This window comes from Leptinotarsa decemlineata, unplaced genomic scaffold (assembly GCF_025532065.1).
Source record: "Leptinotarsa decemlineata unplaced genomic scaffold, Ldec_3_MD MMD2_tig00004307_RagTag_RagTag, whole genome shotgun sequence".
In the NCBI taxonomy this organism is placed as follows: Eukaryota; Metazoa; Arthropoda; class Insecta; order Coleoptera; family Chrysomelidae; genus Leptinotarsa; species Leptinotarsa decemlineata.
In genome coordinates, this window is record NW_027412606.1 from 18,644,104 (window position 1) to 18,664,608 (window position 20,505).

At 35.1% G+C, this 20,505-nt stretch overlaps 1 protein-coding gene across 1 annotated transcript in view; it reads left to right on the forward strand.

Annotated features, from left to right (window-relative positions):
* The window catches only part of LOC111505504 (protein O-mannosyl-transferase TMTC1), an 816,809-nt gene that overhangs the window by 689,337 nt on the left and 106,967 nt on the right, over positions 1–20,505 (forward strand). The window contains exons 9-10 of the mRNA XM_074179103.1: positions 4,911–5,032; positions 12,766–12,930. Coding sequence (XP_074035204.1) covers positions 4,911–5,032; positions 12,766–12,930 — 287 coding nt within the window. The remainder of the gene's footprint in view (positions 1–4,910; positions 5,033–12,765; positions 12,931–20,505) is intronic.

Consider the following 20,505-nt stretch of genomic DNA (forward strand, 5'->3'; position numbering starts at 1 on the left):
GTCAATTACCAATTACCATTGGCATGAAGCCTTCAGACGTAAAACCATTCACAAAATTGACAGTTCATGCAAGATCAAAGGAGCTGCATGAAAAACGTGAGGAAATAGAATTCAAAATTAGCTTTTCAAAGTTGTAAAAGTAAATAGAACAGATCCAATAACGTATGCGCTCAAAGATGTGAATGGACAGCCAGTTAAAGGTTCCTTCTATGGTTTGGAATTGAATAAAACCCATGATCCCAATATATATTTGGTGGAGCGAGTTTTGAAACGAAAAGGACGTCGTCTATATGTTAAATGGCTGGCATCACAACTCATGGATCAATGAAAATTCATTAGTGTAATAGCATTATTATTGTACTTGATGAAAAATAAAGTGAATGTAATAAATTATAAATTATAAATTTTCTAAAACTGTGGAATCTATTATTCTTCGCTGAATAAATAGTTTTGAAATACCAAAAATCATACAAGTTATATTGTAGCAATGGGTTTATTCATTTTATATATCAACATATAATGAAATGGATTGAATTGACAAAATAGAGTTGAAATCAGCAGGTAATTCCAGGGCCTATCTGGGTGTATGTCGATATACGATTATCATGGATTTCTCGTCTCCTGATCTGCTCCTCTCGTGAATTCGACTGGGCTGGCATACCTCCCCCCCTCTCTCAATCGTATAAAGCGAGAAGTTGAAGAAGTGTGGGGGCGCTACTACGACCACAACCGAATCATATGAAAGTCGAGTTCCGATCCTAAATCTCACTCAGTATATGAGACCACATCAAGATGAATTCCGAAAAAATCGCCGCTGTATTAGCTAGGTTATCACTCGATGATGAGAATAATTGGACGGATGATGAGTCATCGAATGGGGATGGAATAGCTTCCAACATAGAGGGAATTGTAGAAGAGGAAGTTGAAATTATAGGAGACGAGGCAGATATTGAAGTCGACGAAGGAGCTAATGTTTTGGAGCACGAGGAGATTATTGAAGGGAATATCATCGAGGATGATCTGAGTGATGAAGGTATTGTGGCTGATTCATCTGAAGATGATGGTGCCTTAATGATCGGCATCCGATGGCTCAACGTCACCGACACATTAGAAGATCGACTGGATCTGTATTGTGTGACAGATGCGCACGTAAGAATCAAAACGATCGATGGTGGTGAGGGTTGTTGATGCCTTTTGGCGGTTCTCCTACCTGTTCTTCTACCTGAGGGTTGTTAATGGCTTCTGGCGGTTCTCCTACCTGCGATGGTTCATTATCAATTTGGTGGTTGTTTTTAATTATTGTTTTCCAAATCCTTGGGATGTTTAGTGAGTCATCCATTTTGTTGATGAGGCCTTGCTTTTCGATTTCGATAGCTTTCCTGATTTGTCGAATTCTTGGGTTTTGCACCTGTGCTATCTGTTTTGTGGACTCAAAATTAATCTTGTGACCTGTTTGTAGATGGTGTTGAAAGGGCAGAGGAGATTTGTTTTGTTCTTATCTCCCTCTTTCAACACCATCTACAAACAGGTCACAAGATTAATTTTGAGTCCACAAAACAGATAGCACAGGTGCAAAACCCAAGAATTCGACAAATCAGGGAAGCTATCGAAATCGAAAAGCAAGGCCTCATCAACAAAAGGGATGACTCACTAAACATACCAAGGATTTGGAAAACAATAATTAAAAACAACCACCAAAGACAACCACAAATTGATAATGAACCATCGCAGGTAGGAGGATCGCCAGAAGCCATTAACAACCCTCAGGTAGAAGAACAGGTAGGAGAACCGCCAAAAGCCATCAATAACCCTCAGGTGGAAAAACAGGTAACAAATCCATACAACTTACGCAAGCGAAACCATATAAAAACACCACAAGAAGAACCTAACATCAGTTACACCTCTCGAAGCGAAGCAGTAACTCGTCTTGATAATGCCATCTCAGATGGCATAAACATTATGAGATGATGGCGAAACGTCGACTATCGAATAGTACACAACGGATGAACACCCGGAAAAACAACACATCATATATATATATATATATATATATATATATATATGGATGAATGTGGCTTAGTGTTCTTCTGACATACTGCATTTCTTTTTCTTTCATTTGATGTGCTGCACGTTGAGGCTCAACTATCATTAACGAAGATGTAGCTCAGTGCCCTTCTGAAATGTTGCACCATATTTGTTTTTTCTTTGTCGATGAATTCTGCAATTCTTCTCCTACTATTTGACATGCTGTACGTGACGATCCGAAGTTTTTCAATGATTTTTTTTGCAATTCTCCCTATGCTGTTTCACATTAGGTGCTCCATATTATATTTTTCATAGTCTACAAATGAAATCATTTGAAATGAGTACCCACATCGACCTGTTGCGACTAGTATAGCGAAAATAGGTTACGAGGATCTTTCGGCTTCTTGAAATGATTCAATAATGTTTTTCGACCTCTAAACGAATCCATTGATTTCAAAATCATCGGAATCGGATGACCGGAAGTGGTCTTTTTTTGATGGATCCGAAACCTTCCCACTCTAAGTAATCCAAATATATCATATGTTTTCAGTATATCGTATACTGAAAACATATCATCGTGATTTTTTCATTTACTTTGTCAATAAATTCTACGTTTTGAATCAAACATCTGTGGATTATTCACCATACGGAAATTAATAATAATAATAATAATAATAATAATGATAATGATAATAATAATGCATCTCCATAGGAGTTTGCATCCCAAATCGTCCGTTCCACGGTTATACTTCCCCCGACAACAGGGAGGTCGTGGATTTTTGAGTTTGGAGTGTCTACATGACAGAATGGTACTGGATACAGCCTGTAAAGTCGTCAGAAGTTCGGATCCCCTTCTCTGCATGGTCCGTGACCATGAGAGAGCAGGAATTGGAGCATTTCTCCTTAGGGCAGCTGCTCGAGCAGCTGATGAACTCGGTATAGTTTTCGACTCTGAACGAGGTGACTGCAACTCTGTCACCGAGTTGGAACCCGTTCAGCAAAAAGCTCAGATAAAAGCCGCAGAGATCACCTTACTTCTGCGGAGACACAGGGATAAGCCAAAGCATGGGGTCTTCTTCAATAATATTGAAGACCTTGGCTTATCAAAGCGCCTGACGTTCGCTTTTCTCAAGTCGAGTGGGCTGAAGTCGGAAACTGAGGGGTTCATCATGGCTTGCCAGGATGGTGTCTTCAACACCTTAGTCTACCGCAGTCGCGTGATGGGTATAGAGGTTCCTGACACAAGGTGCAGGGCCTGCCGCGAGGCGCCCGAGACCCTAATGCACTTGCTATCAACATGTCCAGCATATGCGGTCTCGGCCTATATCCATCGACATAATGCGGCCCTTAGAGTGCTATATTACCATCTACGGCACTCTTACGGTATTGACGAGACACCGGTGTTGCCCTACGCATCGGGGGATATTGAATCCGTTGTGGGGAACGAGAAGTGCCGAATTTATTGGAACTATTCGTTCCCCACCCTCAGGCTCATACAAGCTAATAAGCCTGATGTAGTCCTTCTCGACCACCAGACCAAAACGATATTTGTCGTTGAGTTTTCAGCTCCTGGCGAGACGAATATCGTCAGAAAAGAGAAGGAAAAACGGATAAAATATCGAGATTTTCTCTTCGAACTCCGCAGACTCTATCCAGATCACTCTGTCAAGATGGTCGTTCTGATTGTTGGAGTCCTTGGTGGAATGATGTCTTCTCTAATCTCGAATCTAAAAATCATACCGGCTTGCCGCACTAAGGCAGAAATCTTAGCCGCACAGATGCAGAAGGCTGTCATTCTTGGCTCACTGCGTTTGCTCAGGGCACATGATTCTCGAATCCAATGATCACTTACCCCACGGTGTGGGGAGTGGTCATTGGTTGATTATGCTGGCGCGCCCTCCCGAATGTATCGGGGCTTCGGGGGATAGGGCCTGATCAGCGCACACTACGGTGAAAAAATAATAATAATAATAATAATAATAATAATTGGTCTTTATTCCAAGAATGATTCAAAAAATAAATGTGAAAATTTACTGAAATGGGAAAGGCTGAAGATCAGTTGGTTGCATCGAAAGATGCAACCTCTGTTTTTCATCTTAGGCCAAATTCTTGCCATCATTGGAGTACATATTCTGTGCCTTCCTCGCCACGGACCAGATCAGGTTCTCAACAAAATCCCACTCTTGCCAGCTTACCTGAAAAATCATTCATCAAAAAAAGTAATCGACTTCATCAATACGTTGGATTTATTCATACAAATTTATATAGGTTTGAGCCATAATCAACCCTAACAGCTCACAGTCAAAGGTCGAATAGATGCACTCACTCTGGACCTACCTACCTAATTCTGCCAAAGAAAACAATTGCTTGAGTATTTGAAGTTAACACAGTGGTCTCAAATAAGGATTTCTGGATATAATGTGGATGCTCCAGGGTATGTTCAGAGACGAAGTGCAATACATGTGAGCAACATTATGAGGGATGTCGACTTTGAACTTCATAGTTCATTACAAGTTAAAAAAAAAATGAAATTTTTCAGTTCAGTGTATTGTTTTGTTGATCCTTCTAGATGAATTCCAAAGATAATACAGAAGGAAAGAAAATATCCTACTCATACTACACAAGAAATCTGCACTTTTTAGATAAACGATTTCTGTGAAATGATAACTTCAAAAAATCTGATCATTTCACACTTTTATGAACTTGTAACGCCTAATAGAAATTGCTAAAAATTATTCTTCGCGTTTGAAAAAATTGAATTCAATATTCAGTAATAGTTTTGATGAACATCATTCAATTAGTTCTCCTGGTTTTACTTAGTGAAAGTTACGTAAGTTACACCCATCACCTAGTTATTATTTTGAAATTATTCTCATTTGTTTCAGAATCAGAGACATTCACCAGTTATCCTAGGACTGCTTCTTATGGTTCTTCCATTTCTTCCAGCAACCAATTTATTCGTTACTGTGGGATTTGTGGTTGCTGAAAGAGTTTTGTATATTCCTAGGTAAGAATAAATTGACAAATAGTACTAGAATAAAACTGCGCCGGTTATATCCAGAATATATCGACTTCCTCCAATTAACTTTGATTCATTCATTATTTTCAAATACGTATTCAGGAGAGATTTTGAAGTGTTCATTGAAAATTATGAAGTAGTATGGAATACTATGAAACTTGTTTATGCAAAGTTTTTGGTGGATAGATAAACATTACTGAATTCCATTAGTTTGGACTTATATTGTCTAATATGACATAATATGATTTGAAATCTCTGAAAGAACAATCAAAAATGAGAATTGAAATATAGATCCTGAGAATAACAATTATATTGAGCAAAAAATAACCCTAAAAAAATATAATAAAATGAAAATCAGGCGAAATTCAAAAATTGAATACTTGCAATGAAATAAAAAATTAAATGATTTCAAGCCGAGTTACTTCACGACGTTTTGATTGTGGATACTATAACAATCGAAACCTGGTGAAGTAACTTGGCTTGAAATCTTTTTTTTTAATTCAATTTCAATTGTTCAATTCTCATTTTTCAGCACATTTTCCATTCATTCATTCATTCATAAAAAAAATTAAATATGTATGATTTCTTGGATTTGACAAATATGACATTTGTCATACCGTCACATAAATGTCATTTTTCAATGGGCATGATGACTTGATGATTTTTGACTATAAAGAGAGAGTTGATTGATAAAATTTTCATTATTATATTTATGATTTTACTAATAAAAATTAATTTTAATTCCCTTTTTGAAAAGACAAAACATTTTTTGAAGAATCATTCAGAATTGATACTTGAAAGATCTGATAAAGGCAACGTGACAGCGATTATGAAAAACTGATTATATTGACAAATCTCTTGAGATTATGAATGATAGTGATTCTTATGTTGAACCTAATAGGTATCCTGTTTCAACAATACAACAAAAGGCAAAAAAAAATCATTACAGATTTAAAAAAATCTAAAATGATATCAGAAGATGAAGCATAAATGTAGGTATATGATTCATAATTCTATATCACCCAAATATTATGGACTTCATAAAGTACATAAACCTGATATGAAATTGAGACCCATTATTTCTTCCATTGATGCTTCAAATAGCAAAATTGCCCAAACGGTCACTAAAATTCTCACTGATGCCTATAATTATGAGAATGAATTCTATGTTGAAGATTCTTTAGATTTTTCCAATTTTATAAATGAAAAATCATTACCTCTAGGTTATATTCTGATCAGCTTCGATGTGATTTCACTTTTTAGCAATATATCTATGCATCTAGTGGAGAAAAGTATTATTGAAAGATGGAATGATAGAAATAAAAAATGTTCAATAACCCGAAAAATATTTATTGAAATAATTGAGTTTACCTACAACTCAAGTTATTTCTCTTTCGAAGGTGAATACTATAAACAAATTCTTGGTACACCAAGGGGAGCTACTAATTCTCAATACATAATGGACGATCTTTTTGTAAATATACTTCCTGAACTGAGTTTTGAAATTACTTTTTTAAAGAAATACGTTGACGATGTCATTTGTGCAATATCTTTTGACAAATCTCATGAAATTCTTGATTTTGTCAATAGATATGATGAAAAATTGCAATTCGCTATCGAAATAGAAAATAATCAGACCCGTATTTTTCTTGGTACAAGAGTTATCCATAAAATTGATAATCCCTTGATTACTGATTGATATGTGAAACCTACTGATTCAGGATTATATCAATTACTATTCTTTTCATAAAATATCAGTTAAAATCAATTTAACACTATATTTGAAAAAAAGAATAGAAAAATTAGTACAGCCTTCCCTCAAGCAGAAATATTTTTGCATGAGGGAAGGCTGTACTACATACAGAAAAAAATATTTCCAAACGCCTTTTTCTTGAAATGGTTGAAATTAATAAGTCTTCTGATTGTATGAATGAGAAAACTGACATTGATAATCTTAGCAATTCATACAGTTTATACAAGAAAGTATATATACATATATATATATATATATATATATATATATATATATATATATATATATATATATATATATATATATATATATATATATATATATATATATATCGTCAGTTCCGGGCAGGCGGTCCTCGATTGAAGACAAAATGAGAAAAACCAAGAAAGTACTTGATAAAAATAGCTGCGTAAACGTAAGCGAAACATAAGTGAAACTAACTATTGGTGTGACACCCAAATCAACTTGCCAAGTTTTTTATGTCAGTGTTGGTGGTTTGACCAATCAACCGACAACTGCTGTAGCAGATATTTGGAAAGCTAACCTGAAATGACATCGGATAACGAATCCATATGTTTCTTGTTGTTATATATATATATATATATATATATATATATATATATATATATATATATATATATATACAAAATGACAAAAACCAAGAAAGTACTTGATAAAAATAGCTGCGTAAACGTAAGCGAAACATAAGTGAAACTAACTATTGGTGTGACACCCAAATCAACTTGCCAAGTTTTTTATGTCAGTGTTGGTGGTTTGACCAATGCACCGACAACTGCTGTAGCAGATATTTGGAAAGCTAACCTGAAATGACATCGGATAACGAATCCATATGTTTCTTGTTGTTATATATATATATATATATATATATATATATATATATTAATATCATCTTCAGGGAAAAGGTACAAAATTTGTATGATGGTAATACAATATGAAAAATTTATTATTATGGAAGGTCACAACCTACTGTTAGTGAGGTTGGCCGTGTCGAAAAGAATATTATATTTAAATAAATGAAACATGTTAATACAAATAAACAAGTCATTATTTGAAAGAGGTTGACTCCTTACAGGATACAAAGAAAAATATTACATTAAAATTTTCTAAAAATCGTTAATTGTTTCAAAATTGTGGATTACCGGTAAAAGCCATGAGGTTGTAGAACAAAGAGAGAGACACAAAACAATTGACAATGTCAGCTATCGTGTAATTCTGTTTGAAAAGGTGTGTTAGTTTGTAGATGATAAACCATGAAACAAAAGAGACTATTCTGGTGCAAGTGTGATCAGAGACAACTGCTGTTCTATTGGGAAAACCCAAAAATCAAATAAGTTAATTAATTGAACAACATCCTCATTAGTCTTGAGAAAAAAAAACAAGTTGGGAGGTGTTGTTGAGAATGAAAGTAAAACCTTGCCCTACTGCCCTGAAGAAGCTTCCCAGTAGTTTTGATTTTTTTTTTGACTGAGAGAATCCGTATATATAAATATATATATATATATATATATATATATATATATATATATATATATATATGTATATATATTTATATTTATATATGGTACCTATACCCGGAAATATCCAGAAAAACAGAAATTTCAGAGAAGGTTTTTTTTCTGGCTCTACTTTTCGAAGTATTCGAAAATAAATTGCACTTTCAAATTGCAACTTTTTTTCTGCTACATAATTGTGTTTTCAAATTTGATATTCGACGTTTCGCCTTCCGGCCACCATCATGAACTTTATTTTTCTCAAGAGCGCTACATTGAATTCTTTCTGTTTTGAATAGAACCAGATTTTACCTTTCCAATGATGTATCATACGCTATCAGTTTTCCTCGAAAAATTGGAGATATTGAAAAAAAATAATTCTCATCATAATAGGCTTTGACTTTGATGTAATTGAATTTCATTTTCAATTTCACATAGAATTTTTGCCGACAAATGGTTTTCACGAATGGAGAAAAAAGAGATATGATACAAATTTATTACAAGTACGATAGAAAGACGACAACCACATCGAACTATGTTCAAATTATTGGATCAAAATTCCACCAAGTTTGGTTCGTTTGAATAGCCAATGAAACAATACGGAGATTTAGAAACATTTCCGATGGAAATATAGTAGTCTATACATACAATTTCTGAAATCCCATAGTATGGACTATCCTGAAATGTAGATAGTTCTATATATAGAGTATGCAATTTGGAAAAACGAAAGAGAAAGTGATTCTGATTTTTATTAACGCCTGTATAGAAAAAACGCCGTTCTGTAAACTCATGGAGACAAATGAAAATACGCTATCCCCAAAGATATTTGGTGAACAAATATCCACATTCTATTCAATTGAGTAGGAGGTATTTGGTATTGAATGAGCCCTCTTTTTTAAATAAATTTCACTATATTTTCTGAAGCACTCGGTATCAACCCAAACAAACATATAATTTCGAGAAGCACTTTGCCCAAGAAATTCAATCTAGTCAAGATATCTGGAGTATCCATTTACCTGTATATCAGTAATTATTATTTAAATATAGCGTTCATCAATATCTACAACTTTTTCCCGAAACATTTTTTGTATCTCTAATAGGAAAGCATCATACACCCACCTATCGTTTATATACTGTGTATATTTTTTTCAACTTTCCATTCAATGCATCAGTCATCAGAATTTTGACTCCAAGCGGCTAATGATTCTAGAAATCGATGCGACCCCATAAAAATACAAGAAATTTTCGAAATGGTTTAACTGTATTTTCAGCCACCCTCGTAAAGACACAACGGGTCCGTTGTATGACGACAAAAAATAAACTGAATACAATATATATTGATTCAACTCTCAAAATTTGGAATATGTGGAGTACTACAAGTATTTCGGTCCATTCATATCACGAAAAACCCAGGAAAATATTCGTTTTGCAGCTTTTTATAACAAATGTTCAAGTTGGCTGAGCAATTATCAGACTTGAGTTAGATAAGTTGGAAGTTGAATTGAAAATTTCAAAATTCATACTGAAAAGAATATTATAATACCATTTAGTCTGGGAACCGATGTCGGTAATGAATTATTCAGTAATATAGTATGTCCTCAATAATGGTGTATAGGGCTTTTGCTTCTTCTTCAAAGCGTCCTTTACGAATAGTAGAAATATTTTCTCTACTACCATCAGTGATGTTTTTCCCAAGAACCCATAACCAATTTCAAAAACTTCTATTCAACTTGAATTGTTGATTTGTGTGAGTCAAATCTTGAAAATGCTCGAGTTCGATTGGAAAAATACAATAAGCAAAATGATATTTTGAATCCATCCTAGCATTTTAGCTTGCTCAAAGTATGAAATAATTTATTCTAGTTGCATACAATCATCAATTGTAACTGAATATCACACTGAATATTATTATTATGTGTTTAATATATCATTTTTTTACTTGTATTTTTTTTTGTTTCATATTTATTTAGCTTCAACCAGAGAGGGTTATTAGCTGAATGTCAATTACAAATCTGTATCATTATTACAATATTATAATGTCATTTGAATTTTATTCATTACATTTATGTCACTAAGGAAATTTAATAGTTGACTATTGTCCAATTTATCACTTAATATAGTTTTCAAGTCATCTCCTAGATTATGGCAACGTCTCTCATTTGCGTAAAGTGGGCACTCGGTTAAAATATGTTCTACAGTCATTTCAGTACCACATATATAACACATTGGAACTTGTTCTCCTGAGAGTAGATAACTGTGCGTGAGAAATGTGTGTCCAACACGTAAGCGAGATAATATAGTTTGTGTGCGCCGTTTCTTAGGTGTTATTTTCCATGGTAAAACGAATGGTTTGACTCTGAAAAGTTTGGAGTTGGATGTATCCCATTTTTGTTGCCAGTGAAATGTGAGGTTCTTTTTCAGTGCTGGTTTGATGTCCTGGTAAATACTTTTGGTTATTTGATATGTAGATCCAACACCGCTTGCTGCTTCTCTTGCTAATCTGTCTGCTTTCTCGTTGCCTTCTATTCCGATATGAGATGGGCATCAGAGGAACTGAACATTAGAGTTTTTCTTCTGAGAAATTTGTAATTCGGACTTTATTTGAATTAGGGATGGGTGAGTTGGGTATAATTGTGAAAGTGACTGAATAGCGCTTAAAGAGTCTGAGACGATTATCCAATTTGATGTTGGTTTTGTGTTCAAGTGACGTAAGGCTTCGCAAATTGCTATGAGCTCGGCAGTAAATATGGTGATAAAGGGTGGTAGTTGGAATTTAGCGAAAGACTCAATGGTTGTATATGCATCACCTACGCCACTTTCAGAATGGGAAGCGTCAGTGTATATGCACTGAAAATTTTCAAATTTTTTGATTGTTTCTAAAAAAAGTTTTTTCAATAATAATGGATGATTTTCGGATTTCTTCAGATGGCTCAAATCCAGGATAGTAGATGGGATGTGTATTGTCCATGGAGGAGGGGTAATAATTTCGGTAGGATTAATTGTTTCAGGTAGGGTTAAATTCAGTTCTCCAAAGATTCTGTTCACTTGTTCGTAGAAAGAAAGACTTATCCGCTTTCTGTGATTGAATGATGTGCTGATATTTTACTGACATATGACAATGTTAAATATTTCCGACGATCAGCCAGTGACGGTTCTCCGGATTCGCAATTCAGGCTATCGATTGGGCTAGTACATAATGCTCCAAGAGCGATTCGTAAAGCTGCGTTGTGAATTATGTCGAGTTGTTTCAGTGTGCTCTTTTGAGCTGAATTATATACTATGCTACCATAGTCCAGTTTGGAATGAATTAATGTTCTGTACATTGTCATGAGTGTTGGGAAGTCTGCTCCCCATGATGTGTGAGATACAGATTTCATTGAGTCCTGTTTGACAAGTTAATCGAAGTGACTGAATATGTGGGTTCCATACTTGTATTTGATTTGTAGTTTCGCTATAGCGTGTAGCATTAATTGCTAACAGAATATTTTTTCCTTTCTTGGGAGCCCTCTGACTTGTCAATTTCTTACAAGACTCCGGAGTGAAATGCAATAAGCCCATGAGGCTTATTTTTGACATCCATAACAACAATCTTGTGTCCTGAACCAGTTTGTTCAGGTCCCTTGATATATGTATGAAAGTGATTGACAATGTTTCATGATGAATTTCACTAGTTCGGAATTCCATTGACTACTATATAAAATGATTTGACATCCCTGAAACAAATAAAAAAAAAGAGAAGAATTGAAAATGAATAGCTGAAAATAACAATTATATTAACCAAAATGAACCTGAAATGAAATGATAGTGAAATAAAATACAAGTAAAAAATAGAACAATTGATTAAAATAAAAATAAAGAAATGAAAAAAGAAAATAAAAAATGAAGTGGTTCATAAATACTGCAAGTGAAATATTGAGGTTATAATAGGATGAAACTGGTTTTCGTTATGAAAATTAGATGTGGATGAGAAAGCAGCCTGAAGAGCATGGTATTTTCTGTTTATTGACAGCTAATATAGTTTTGATTCATTCACTACACAAAACATAATATATTAGATAATTTCAACTGGCGTTAAACTTCTCATTGCCAATTAAGTTATAGTTGGCTAAATGATCGTGGTCATTGGTGAATTTTTTGTGAAAATATTCATTCATATTCAGAATGTGAATATGAAATTGGAAAATATGTTGATATTAGATTTATAAAATAAATGTTATACTCATATGACAATGATAAAATGTATCTGGATGCATATGCCCTTCATTTTTCAGTAGACGCAAAAATGTGGGATGCATTTTCAGAAATTCGACTTGAAAGAGACTATTAAAAATTCAGTTCACCACCAATCAATTATCAGTTTATCTTCGATATACGATACACAATAAACTCCCAATCTTGATTTGTATGTATTGTTATTACTTACTGTAACAATTTTTTAAAAAAATATTTTTTTTTAGCCTCGGTTTCATACTCCTGGTTGTGTATGGAGTACAACTACTCTGGCATAGAGTCCACAATCATCGGCAAACACTGACTTGTTTGATAATGTTATTGTTAGCAGCGGGATGCATGAAGACTATTATTCGAAATAGAGAATGGCGATCTCGAGAGTCACTTTTAAGGTAGGTATATAAAAAATCAATTTTCAGTAAAAAGGTGAAGTGAATTACTAAAATGAAAACTTTTCAAATAGATATGTAGATCATATACAGAAATTTCTTTCACATACCAACTGAAAGAATACATTTTATTGAGAAAACTACTTTAATATAAACATTGAATTACATGAAAATAACTGATTTCTATTCACTTAGTACTACACACATTCGTTATGCAAAGAAACAGATATTATTTATATGAACGTTACATAACATAATATATAGAAGAAACACAATCGTATTCAATGGTGTACTTCTGAGGTTCGAGACAAGACACTGGTTGTATGACCTTCTCAGAAACGATTTGGATAAAATCACAAGACGAAACACTCATTTCATATGAACGTGTAATTCATCACAAGAAAATAACGTGTCCTATTCAGTTCGTATTTCATACATTCACCATGGCTTGGATTGAATAATTTAATCGGAAGAATCTATATATGTTCTGTCATCGTGACTATATCCTTATCGGTAACAATTACAAAGTCGTAATTCCATGAAAGAAACGGGTGCTTAGCCTTATACATTTATCTGAACAGTGCTTATGTTTTTTGTTTAACACAAAGTACGTCATTTGAGATGATAGCGTTCCATGTAATGGAATTTCATATAAATACATTCTCATTGTGTATCGCTCATATTAATGATATCTGTTTCATTTCCATGAATATTGAATATTACTGGAGTTTTTTCTCAACACCAAATCGTTATTTTTAACTCCTCGACACGTGTTTCGATCACCAAGTGATCATCTTCAAGTGGAAGATAATCTTCCTCTTGAAGATGGCTTCTTCACTGAATCGTGGAACGTACAGGGTGTCCCATATAAAACTCCGCGGGCAAATATCTGAAAAATGAACAAGAATATCCATATTTCCTGGAAGCAGATAATTTTGATTACAAAGGGTCCTCTTTTTTACGCACTAGGCGTCATCCGTTAAGGCTTCGCGATGCCGACGCCAATTTTTTTAAATGGTAACCCAGTATTTTCAATTGGTTTTTATATTTTGCACTAAATGCTGAATTCAACAATATAGCACACTTGTAGTTTTCCTTGAATACTGATGAAAAAAGGCAATTTTATGGCGTATATAAAGAGGGCCATGAATAAGTCAAAATAAATGCAATAATGTATTTATCGATCTGTCAGAAGACCTGTCAGATTTGACGAAAGTGTATTCAGTTTTGTGTTGGTTTTTCATAAAATTGAAAAATGGTTCAATTTTCAAATGCAGAAAAGTTGGATATGATATGTATTTATGGCGAAGCAAGAAAGAATTCAAAAAAAGCAGTGAGAATAAACGCTAATCGGTATCCTGGCTTAGTAGCGGTATCGCTGGCTTAGCCAAATCTGTCCCGGGTAACTCATCCACTTGATTCCAGTTTAGCCACCTTAGGGGATCGTTGACTTTATATGGGGCCAGTCTTTCGACGTGGACTACCAGTGGTTTGCTGCTTGTGTTAACTGGATACGATAGACCAAGTCATTAATCTTCTTGGTTACCACATACTTTCCATTTTCTCTGTAATTTCGGACATACTTTTTCCGGTGTGAATATTTCAACCCTGCGGTTGGAATAACTACACCGGATATCCTTGTTTATACTTCACATTCGTCGACTACTCGTCTAATTGAGCCTTCATCCGGTCGCTGGCAATTTGCAGACGCTGTATCGCTAATTCAAGGATTTTGTCTAGTCGCTCCCTGGTTTCTTCGACGAATTTCGTGTGCGTTCTCCAAGTGTCACCATTTGGTGGCAACCCAAACAGTAGGTCTGACGGCCTATTAGCCGTCCAGTTAGCCGACCAGTTATTAGCATGGATAGGGAAATCCTGTCGCCACATGGACTGCGCTCCTGTATGCCAGGAGGAATATCGGTTCCAGCTTGTCGCAATCTTTATGGTTTTCCGAAACAAACATCGACAGGTACTGGTTGATCGTTTTGTTATGCCGTTCTACCATTCCGTCTGACTGTGGGTGAAGTGGGGTCGTTCGGTTCTTCTTGGTTCCTAATACTTGCATCAATCCCTGCCACAGTTCTGACTCAAAATTTCGTCACAGATCGGAATATAGATCCAAAGTTACTCAATGTCTGGCAACCACGTTGTTGAAAAATGACTCTGCTACTGTACTAACCTTTTGGTTTAGAATAGGGACAATCTCAGGCCATTTGAAGAAATAGTCCATCGCCACCATTAGGTATTTGTTGCCGCTCTCGGTCACAGGAAAAGGTCCAAGTATATTCACTGCGACTCTCTCAAAGGGGGTTCTTGACAAATATTGTTCCATTTTCTTCGACTTATTGTTGTGGGTCCCTTTCTCGAAGCATAAAGGTCACAATCGTTTGCACCATTCTTCCACGTCACGACGACAACTGGCCCCGTAGTATATCTCTCGAATTCGCGCCAGAGTCCTCCGGATACCCAAGTGTCCTTCTGCTCGGTTACTATGGAGTTGTTCCAGAACATCTTTGATGAATGATTTTGGTAAGACCAGTTGGTGCGCCACCGTTGTCTCCTATGGGTTTTTCCACTTGCGATACAATAGGCCATCGCGTAGACACAGTGAGTCCCACTGAGCCCAGTAAGCTTTAACAACTGCACCATAATTGGAGTCTTGCTGCCAATTAGGTCGAACTCCGAACCAACTTCAGATCATTGTTCTTTTGGCTCTTTCTCATCTCTTCTGTGGTCCATTGATCTGTTTATTCTGTATCCAATCTGATGGTTGTGCCACGTATGTGCTCCGTGCACTGCAAATCCTCTCGAACTATATCCTCTTTATTTTCTAGATGTTGACAGTGCTTGCAATGCTGTTTCATACATGGTCTTCTGGATAACGTATCCGCGTTGCTATGCATTCGCCCGCTTCGGTTTACTACTTGGAAGTCGTACTGCTGAAGTCTCTCTAGCCATCCTGCAACTTAATTCTCTGGCTGTTTGAAGTTCATGATCCATTGGAGCGAGCTCTTGTCAGTTCTTACAGTAAACTGACGTTTAACCAGACGTTTACTTCAGAAAGGAGCTAGAAGCTCCTAGCTTATGACCTTTTCTTCGCCATCTTGCTTCTGACATAGTACAGATCTAATTCCGAAACGGGATGCGTCGCAGTCAAGAATGAAGTTCCCTATTTCTCTTGGTTATATCAGAATGGGTGCTGTTGTTAGCCTTCTTTTCAGGTCTTTGAATGACTGACTGCTGACATTCAAGGCTCAAATCGAACTGAGTGTTGTTTTCAGTCAACCGGCAATCCGTCCAAAGTCTTTTACAAATTTTTTGTAGTACGTACATAATCCATGAAAGTTTTGGACTTCGTGTTTATCTTTTGGTGTAGGCCAACTCTTCACAATACCAATCTTAACTGGGTCGGTCTTTAATATTCTCCCCCGAGATTACATGGCCAAGCGAGATTACATGGCCAAGGAAATTTACTTGCTTTTGGAATATCGAGCACTTCTTCGGGTTCAACTTCAGCCTAGCATTTCTTATTCTTGTAAAAACCTCTCCAAGGTTCTTGATGTGGTTGGTCGAAAGTTTTCCACGTTACGATAACGTTATCCAGATAAAGGCAGGTTTTTCAAGTGAGACCCCTTATGACCAGATCCATCAATCTTTCAAAAGTGGCTGGAGCATTACACAATTCGAATGAAAGGAATTTGAAGTGGTACAAATTATTTCCAGCAGAAAATGCGGTTTTTTCTTTGTCTCCAGGATGGACTTTGACTTGCCGGTAACCGCTCTTCAAGTCCAGCGTAGAAAACCACTTTGAACCAGCAAGCGTACCCAGGGTGAGTAGTAGATTACAGCCGTTTCTGGGCCTTCCCCCACCACTATGACGTACTGATTGCTTTTTTTTTGGTAAAATCAAGGCGATGTGATCTTGAAGTGTTTGGTGCATGGATCATTCAGAGTTTTTTTCGTATGAGATTTTGTGTGTGTGACATAATAACATAATTACATTTGGTTGGTTTGTGTGTGTGAGAATGCACGGTACAGGGTCTATCATGTGCGTGTCTGTGTACAATCAAACGTCTGCATACTTCAAAGATCCTCTAAGTAATGAATGTTCCATCGGTGTGAGCCCACTAAGATGATGGTGTGACGTCACAGCAGCAACCGTTCAACGGTAGGAGAACGAGATGTTCACTCCACGGCGTGTGGGTGAGTAATGCGTATTCATCGGTGTGTCCTTACCTCTCTTGATGCGGCGATGGCTATGACGTAACGCATCGCTCTACCTTCGCTATCGACTTCTGTTAACGCGTCCAGCTGAGAGGTGCGCTTGGCTGTGACGTCAGACATCTCTAGTGGGTAACAACTAGCAATGTGTACCTTTTGAAATGTAGCACGGATTTATGGTGGAGGTGACTCGCGCTGTTTAACATAAAAAAATGCCTACAGCAGTTAGCAATTGGTAGTTATTCAGTTCGTAATAGAAGGAAGACGGTGAGTGTATTTTTCTGTTGGGAATTGTTTATATTTTTATACATATTTTCATCATGTCCGTTTCAGAAGTAGACTTACATAAAATCAATGATTTGATTGTACAGGAGGTTGAAATACTAGAGCAGAAGGCCTTATAATCATTGCTATATAATTGATGAAGTGTATATAATTAAGAATATGTCAACTCATTCTACAAGGTTAGATAAATCAATTTCATTAACCTTGGAAGATGTAAGCAATGATAAATTATTTGGAACATGACTACCAAAACCGTTGCAATTCAGTGATGATGATATAACTATAACAACTCATCGGGTGGTAAATATACGATGGTGTATTCAGGTCAGAGCCCACAAAGTTTTGCTGGCATGAAAACGCGATCTCTAGTCAAATTCAATATGATCGAATAATAATAGTCATTATTCATAGTGAATTTTTTTTGTTTTATTATTATTCATATATTAGATGATTTAGATGATGATTATATGGAAATATAAACATTACTAACTCAATATAACTGGGGTTTCTTCCCTACACCGAATCGTTATTCTCAACACCTCGACACATGTGTCGATCACCAAGTGATCATCTTCAAAGAGGAAGATTAAAACTGTTTTAATCTTCCTCTTTGAAGATGATCACTGGGTGATCGAAACACGTGTCGAGGTGTTAGAAATAACGATTTGATTTTGGGAAAAAAACTCCAGTAATATACATTACTACACCAAAGGTTGCGAACAGTGCATCATAATTACTAATTCAGTTGAATACACTCACTTTATAACTACAAATGAAATAGGAATGTGAGTATTATATCATGGAAACAAGTTGGAGGTTGCTTATTGTTTCCTATTCGATTTCAGTTCCACCATTCAAAGATGTGGATGCTGTATGCAAGTCAAGATTGGATCGATGTTGTAGATCTCAAATCAACGGTTCAACATTTGTCGACTAAATTGAAGGTATTGGGTGATGGAGCCGAACATGCAAGCATTTATGATATGGAGAACATATTGAAACATATTGAAAAACATATTGAATTGTGTCTTTGTGATGCTGAGAACTATAGGAGTGGTGCAGAAGTTTGTAACAAATTTTTGGATAATGAATTGGAATCGTGTCAACTTTGTGAGGTTATGATTGAACTGAACCTGAGAAGATTCCTGTATAGTTTCCAACCATACTTGCCAAAATGGATTATTCATCACTTTGAATTGAATGATGGAAATCGAGAAAAGATGAAGATGGGCGCGAAAATAATGATTATGAGAAAAAAGTTATTTTATATAATCAATATGTTCCTGTAAATCATAAATAATGTCAAATAAGACACTTCTTATTATTTTCATCTTTTATTCATTCAAATCCCATTATATAGAATTAAAAATGATTACATAACAATGAATATGACATAAATATGAAGAAGAATTAAGAAAAAATACAATACATATTATAAGTCAGTTACAAATTGAAAAAAAAGATTATAAAATAGTACATGATAGGGTGGAAAAATGAAATAGTATCAATAATTCAAAGAGTGTCAATATCTGCTGTGAACTGAACAATCCAATGCTTTGTATGTTAAAACTGTATCGTGCAAAATCAATGCATATACTTCAGTGTTGTCTGGAAACTTGGTCTTTCTGGTCTCAAACTCAATCTTGTTGATGATTTTGTTGCATTCGGTTGATGGGAACAATCGATTATGAATAGTGGATTCTCTCTAAATTTTCCAATATCCATCAGAGGTTTACCCATATCTTCATCATAATAACTTCGTTGGAAACTCTTAAAATTATGATAAGCAGGATCATCAAGATTTTTATCGGTATCAATATCATCAATAAATTGATCTTCTCTTATTCTATCCGGTATTTTCTCCTCTTCATTGCGTGTTTCATATGTTTCTTCTTTTCCCAAAAAACTCGATATTACCGTTGGAGTTACCTGTTTAGCAGTGGGTGATAAAAATGTTGATTGACTTTATGATTCTGATGTTTTTGTTGTCTCAATTTCTTCCAACTTTTCCAATGTCTCCGGTTCGATGGGTTTTGGTGCCGCCGTCTCACCTAATGTGGAAACCAATTGTTTCAAAGGTTGAGTAATGGGTTGATATGATTTTTCCAATCGAATTTGTGATTACACTGTGTTATTATTTATAATTTTATGCTTTTTTCTTAGTGCATGTCTGGATCGTACCAGTTGTTTTGCTAATCGAGGATCCATTTTTGATTATATTTCAAAATTTCATCTTTATACATAAATGTATGTATCGAACCCTTTTCTATACCTACCCGAAGATAAATCACAATCTTTATCAACAGCAAAAAAGTAAATTCAAAACACGAAGATGCCACATCTTCAAAATTTTGAAAGTTCACATCAATATTTGCATGATCATCATATTATGTTTCAAATTAGTGATGTCTTGTGGAAATATGATTAACAAATTAGCATTGTCGCGAATGAGTTGTTCCGGTATAGCAGAATATGTTTGACAAATATAAACAATCTGTATGTTAATGTCGTCCGAAACAAAAATAATCTTCAATGATATTTTGATCACAAGATGCTACATCATCAAATATGATCAGAAAGTTAGTTTCACTATTACTATATTCATAATATCCCATTACATCGAGTGGTTGAAGCAAAGCACGTAAATACTGATACTTGGGTTGATTCAATGATTTCGAGTATAGATTTAGTTGATACATGGAATATTCTATATAAAAATAAAAAAGAATTCACATACATTAGAGACAATTGTGCTACGCGTATAGACAGGGCATATATATCCAAAGAATACAAAGATTTACTTTATGAAGAAATTAAACCAGTCGCATTTTCAGATCATTCGGTGTATCTATTTTACCTTAAAATAAATAATAGGCCTGAAATTATAAATCATGGATGGGGCTATTGGAAATTGAAAAATTTTTTGGTCCAATGAAGAAATTATAAGCGATTTTAAACAAGGAATAATAAGATTAAAACAAAATTTCTGTTATAATAAAAAATTTATCAGATGGTGGTTTCATGTATTCAAAAAGAAAGTAAAATCTTTTTTCAAAAATATTGAAATAACTA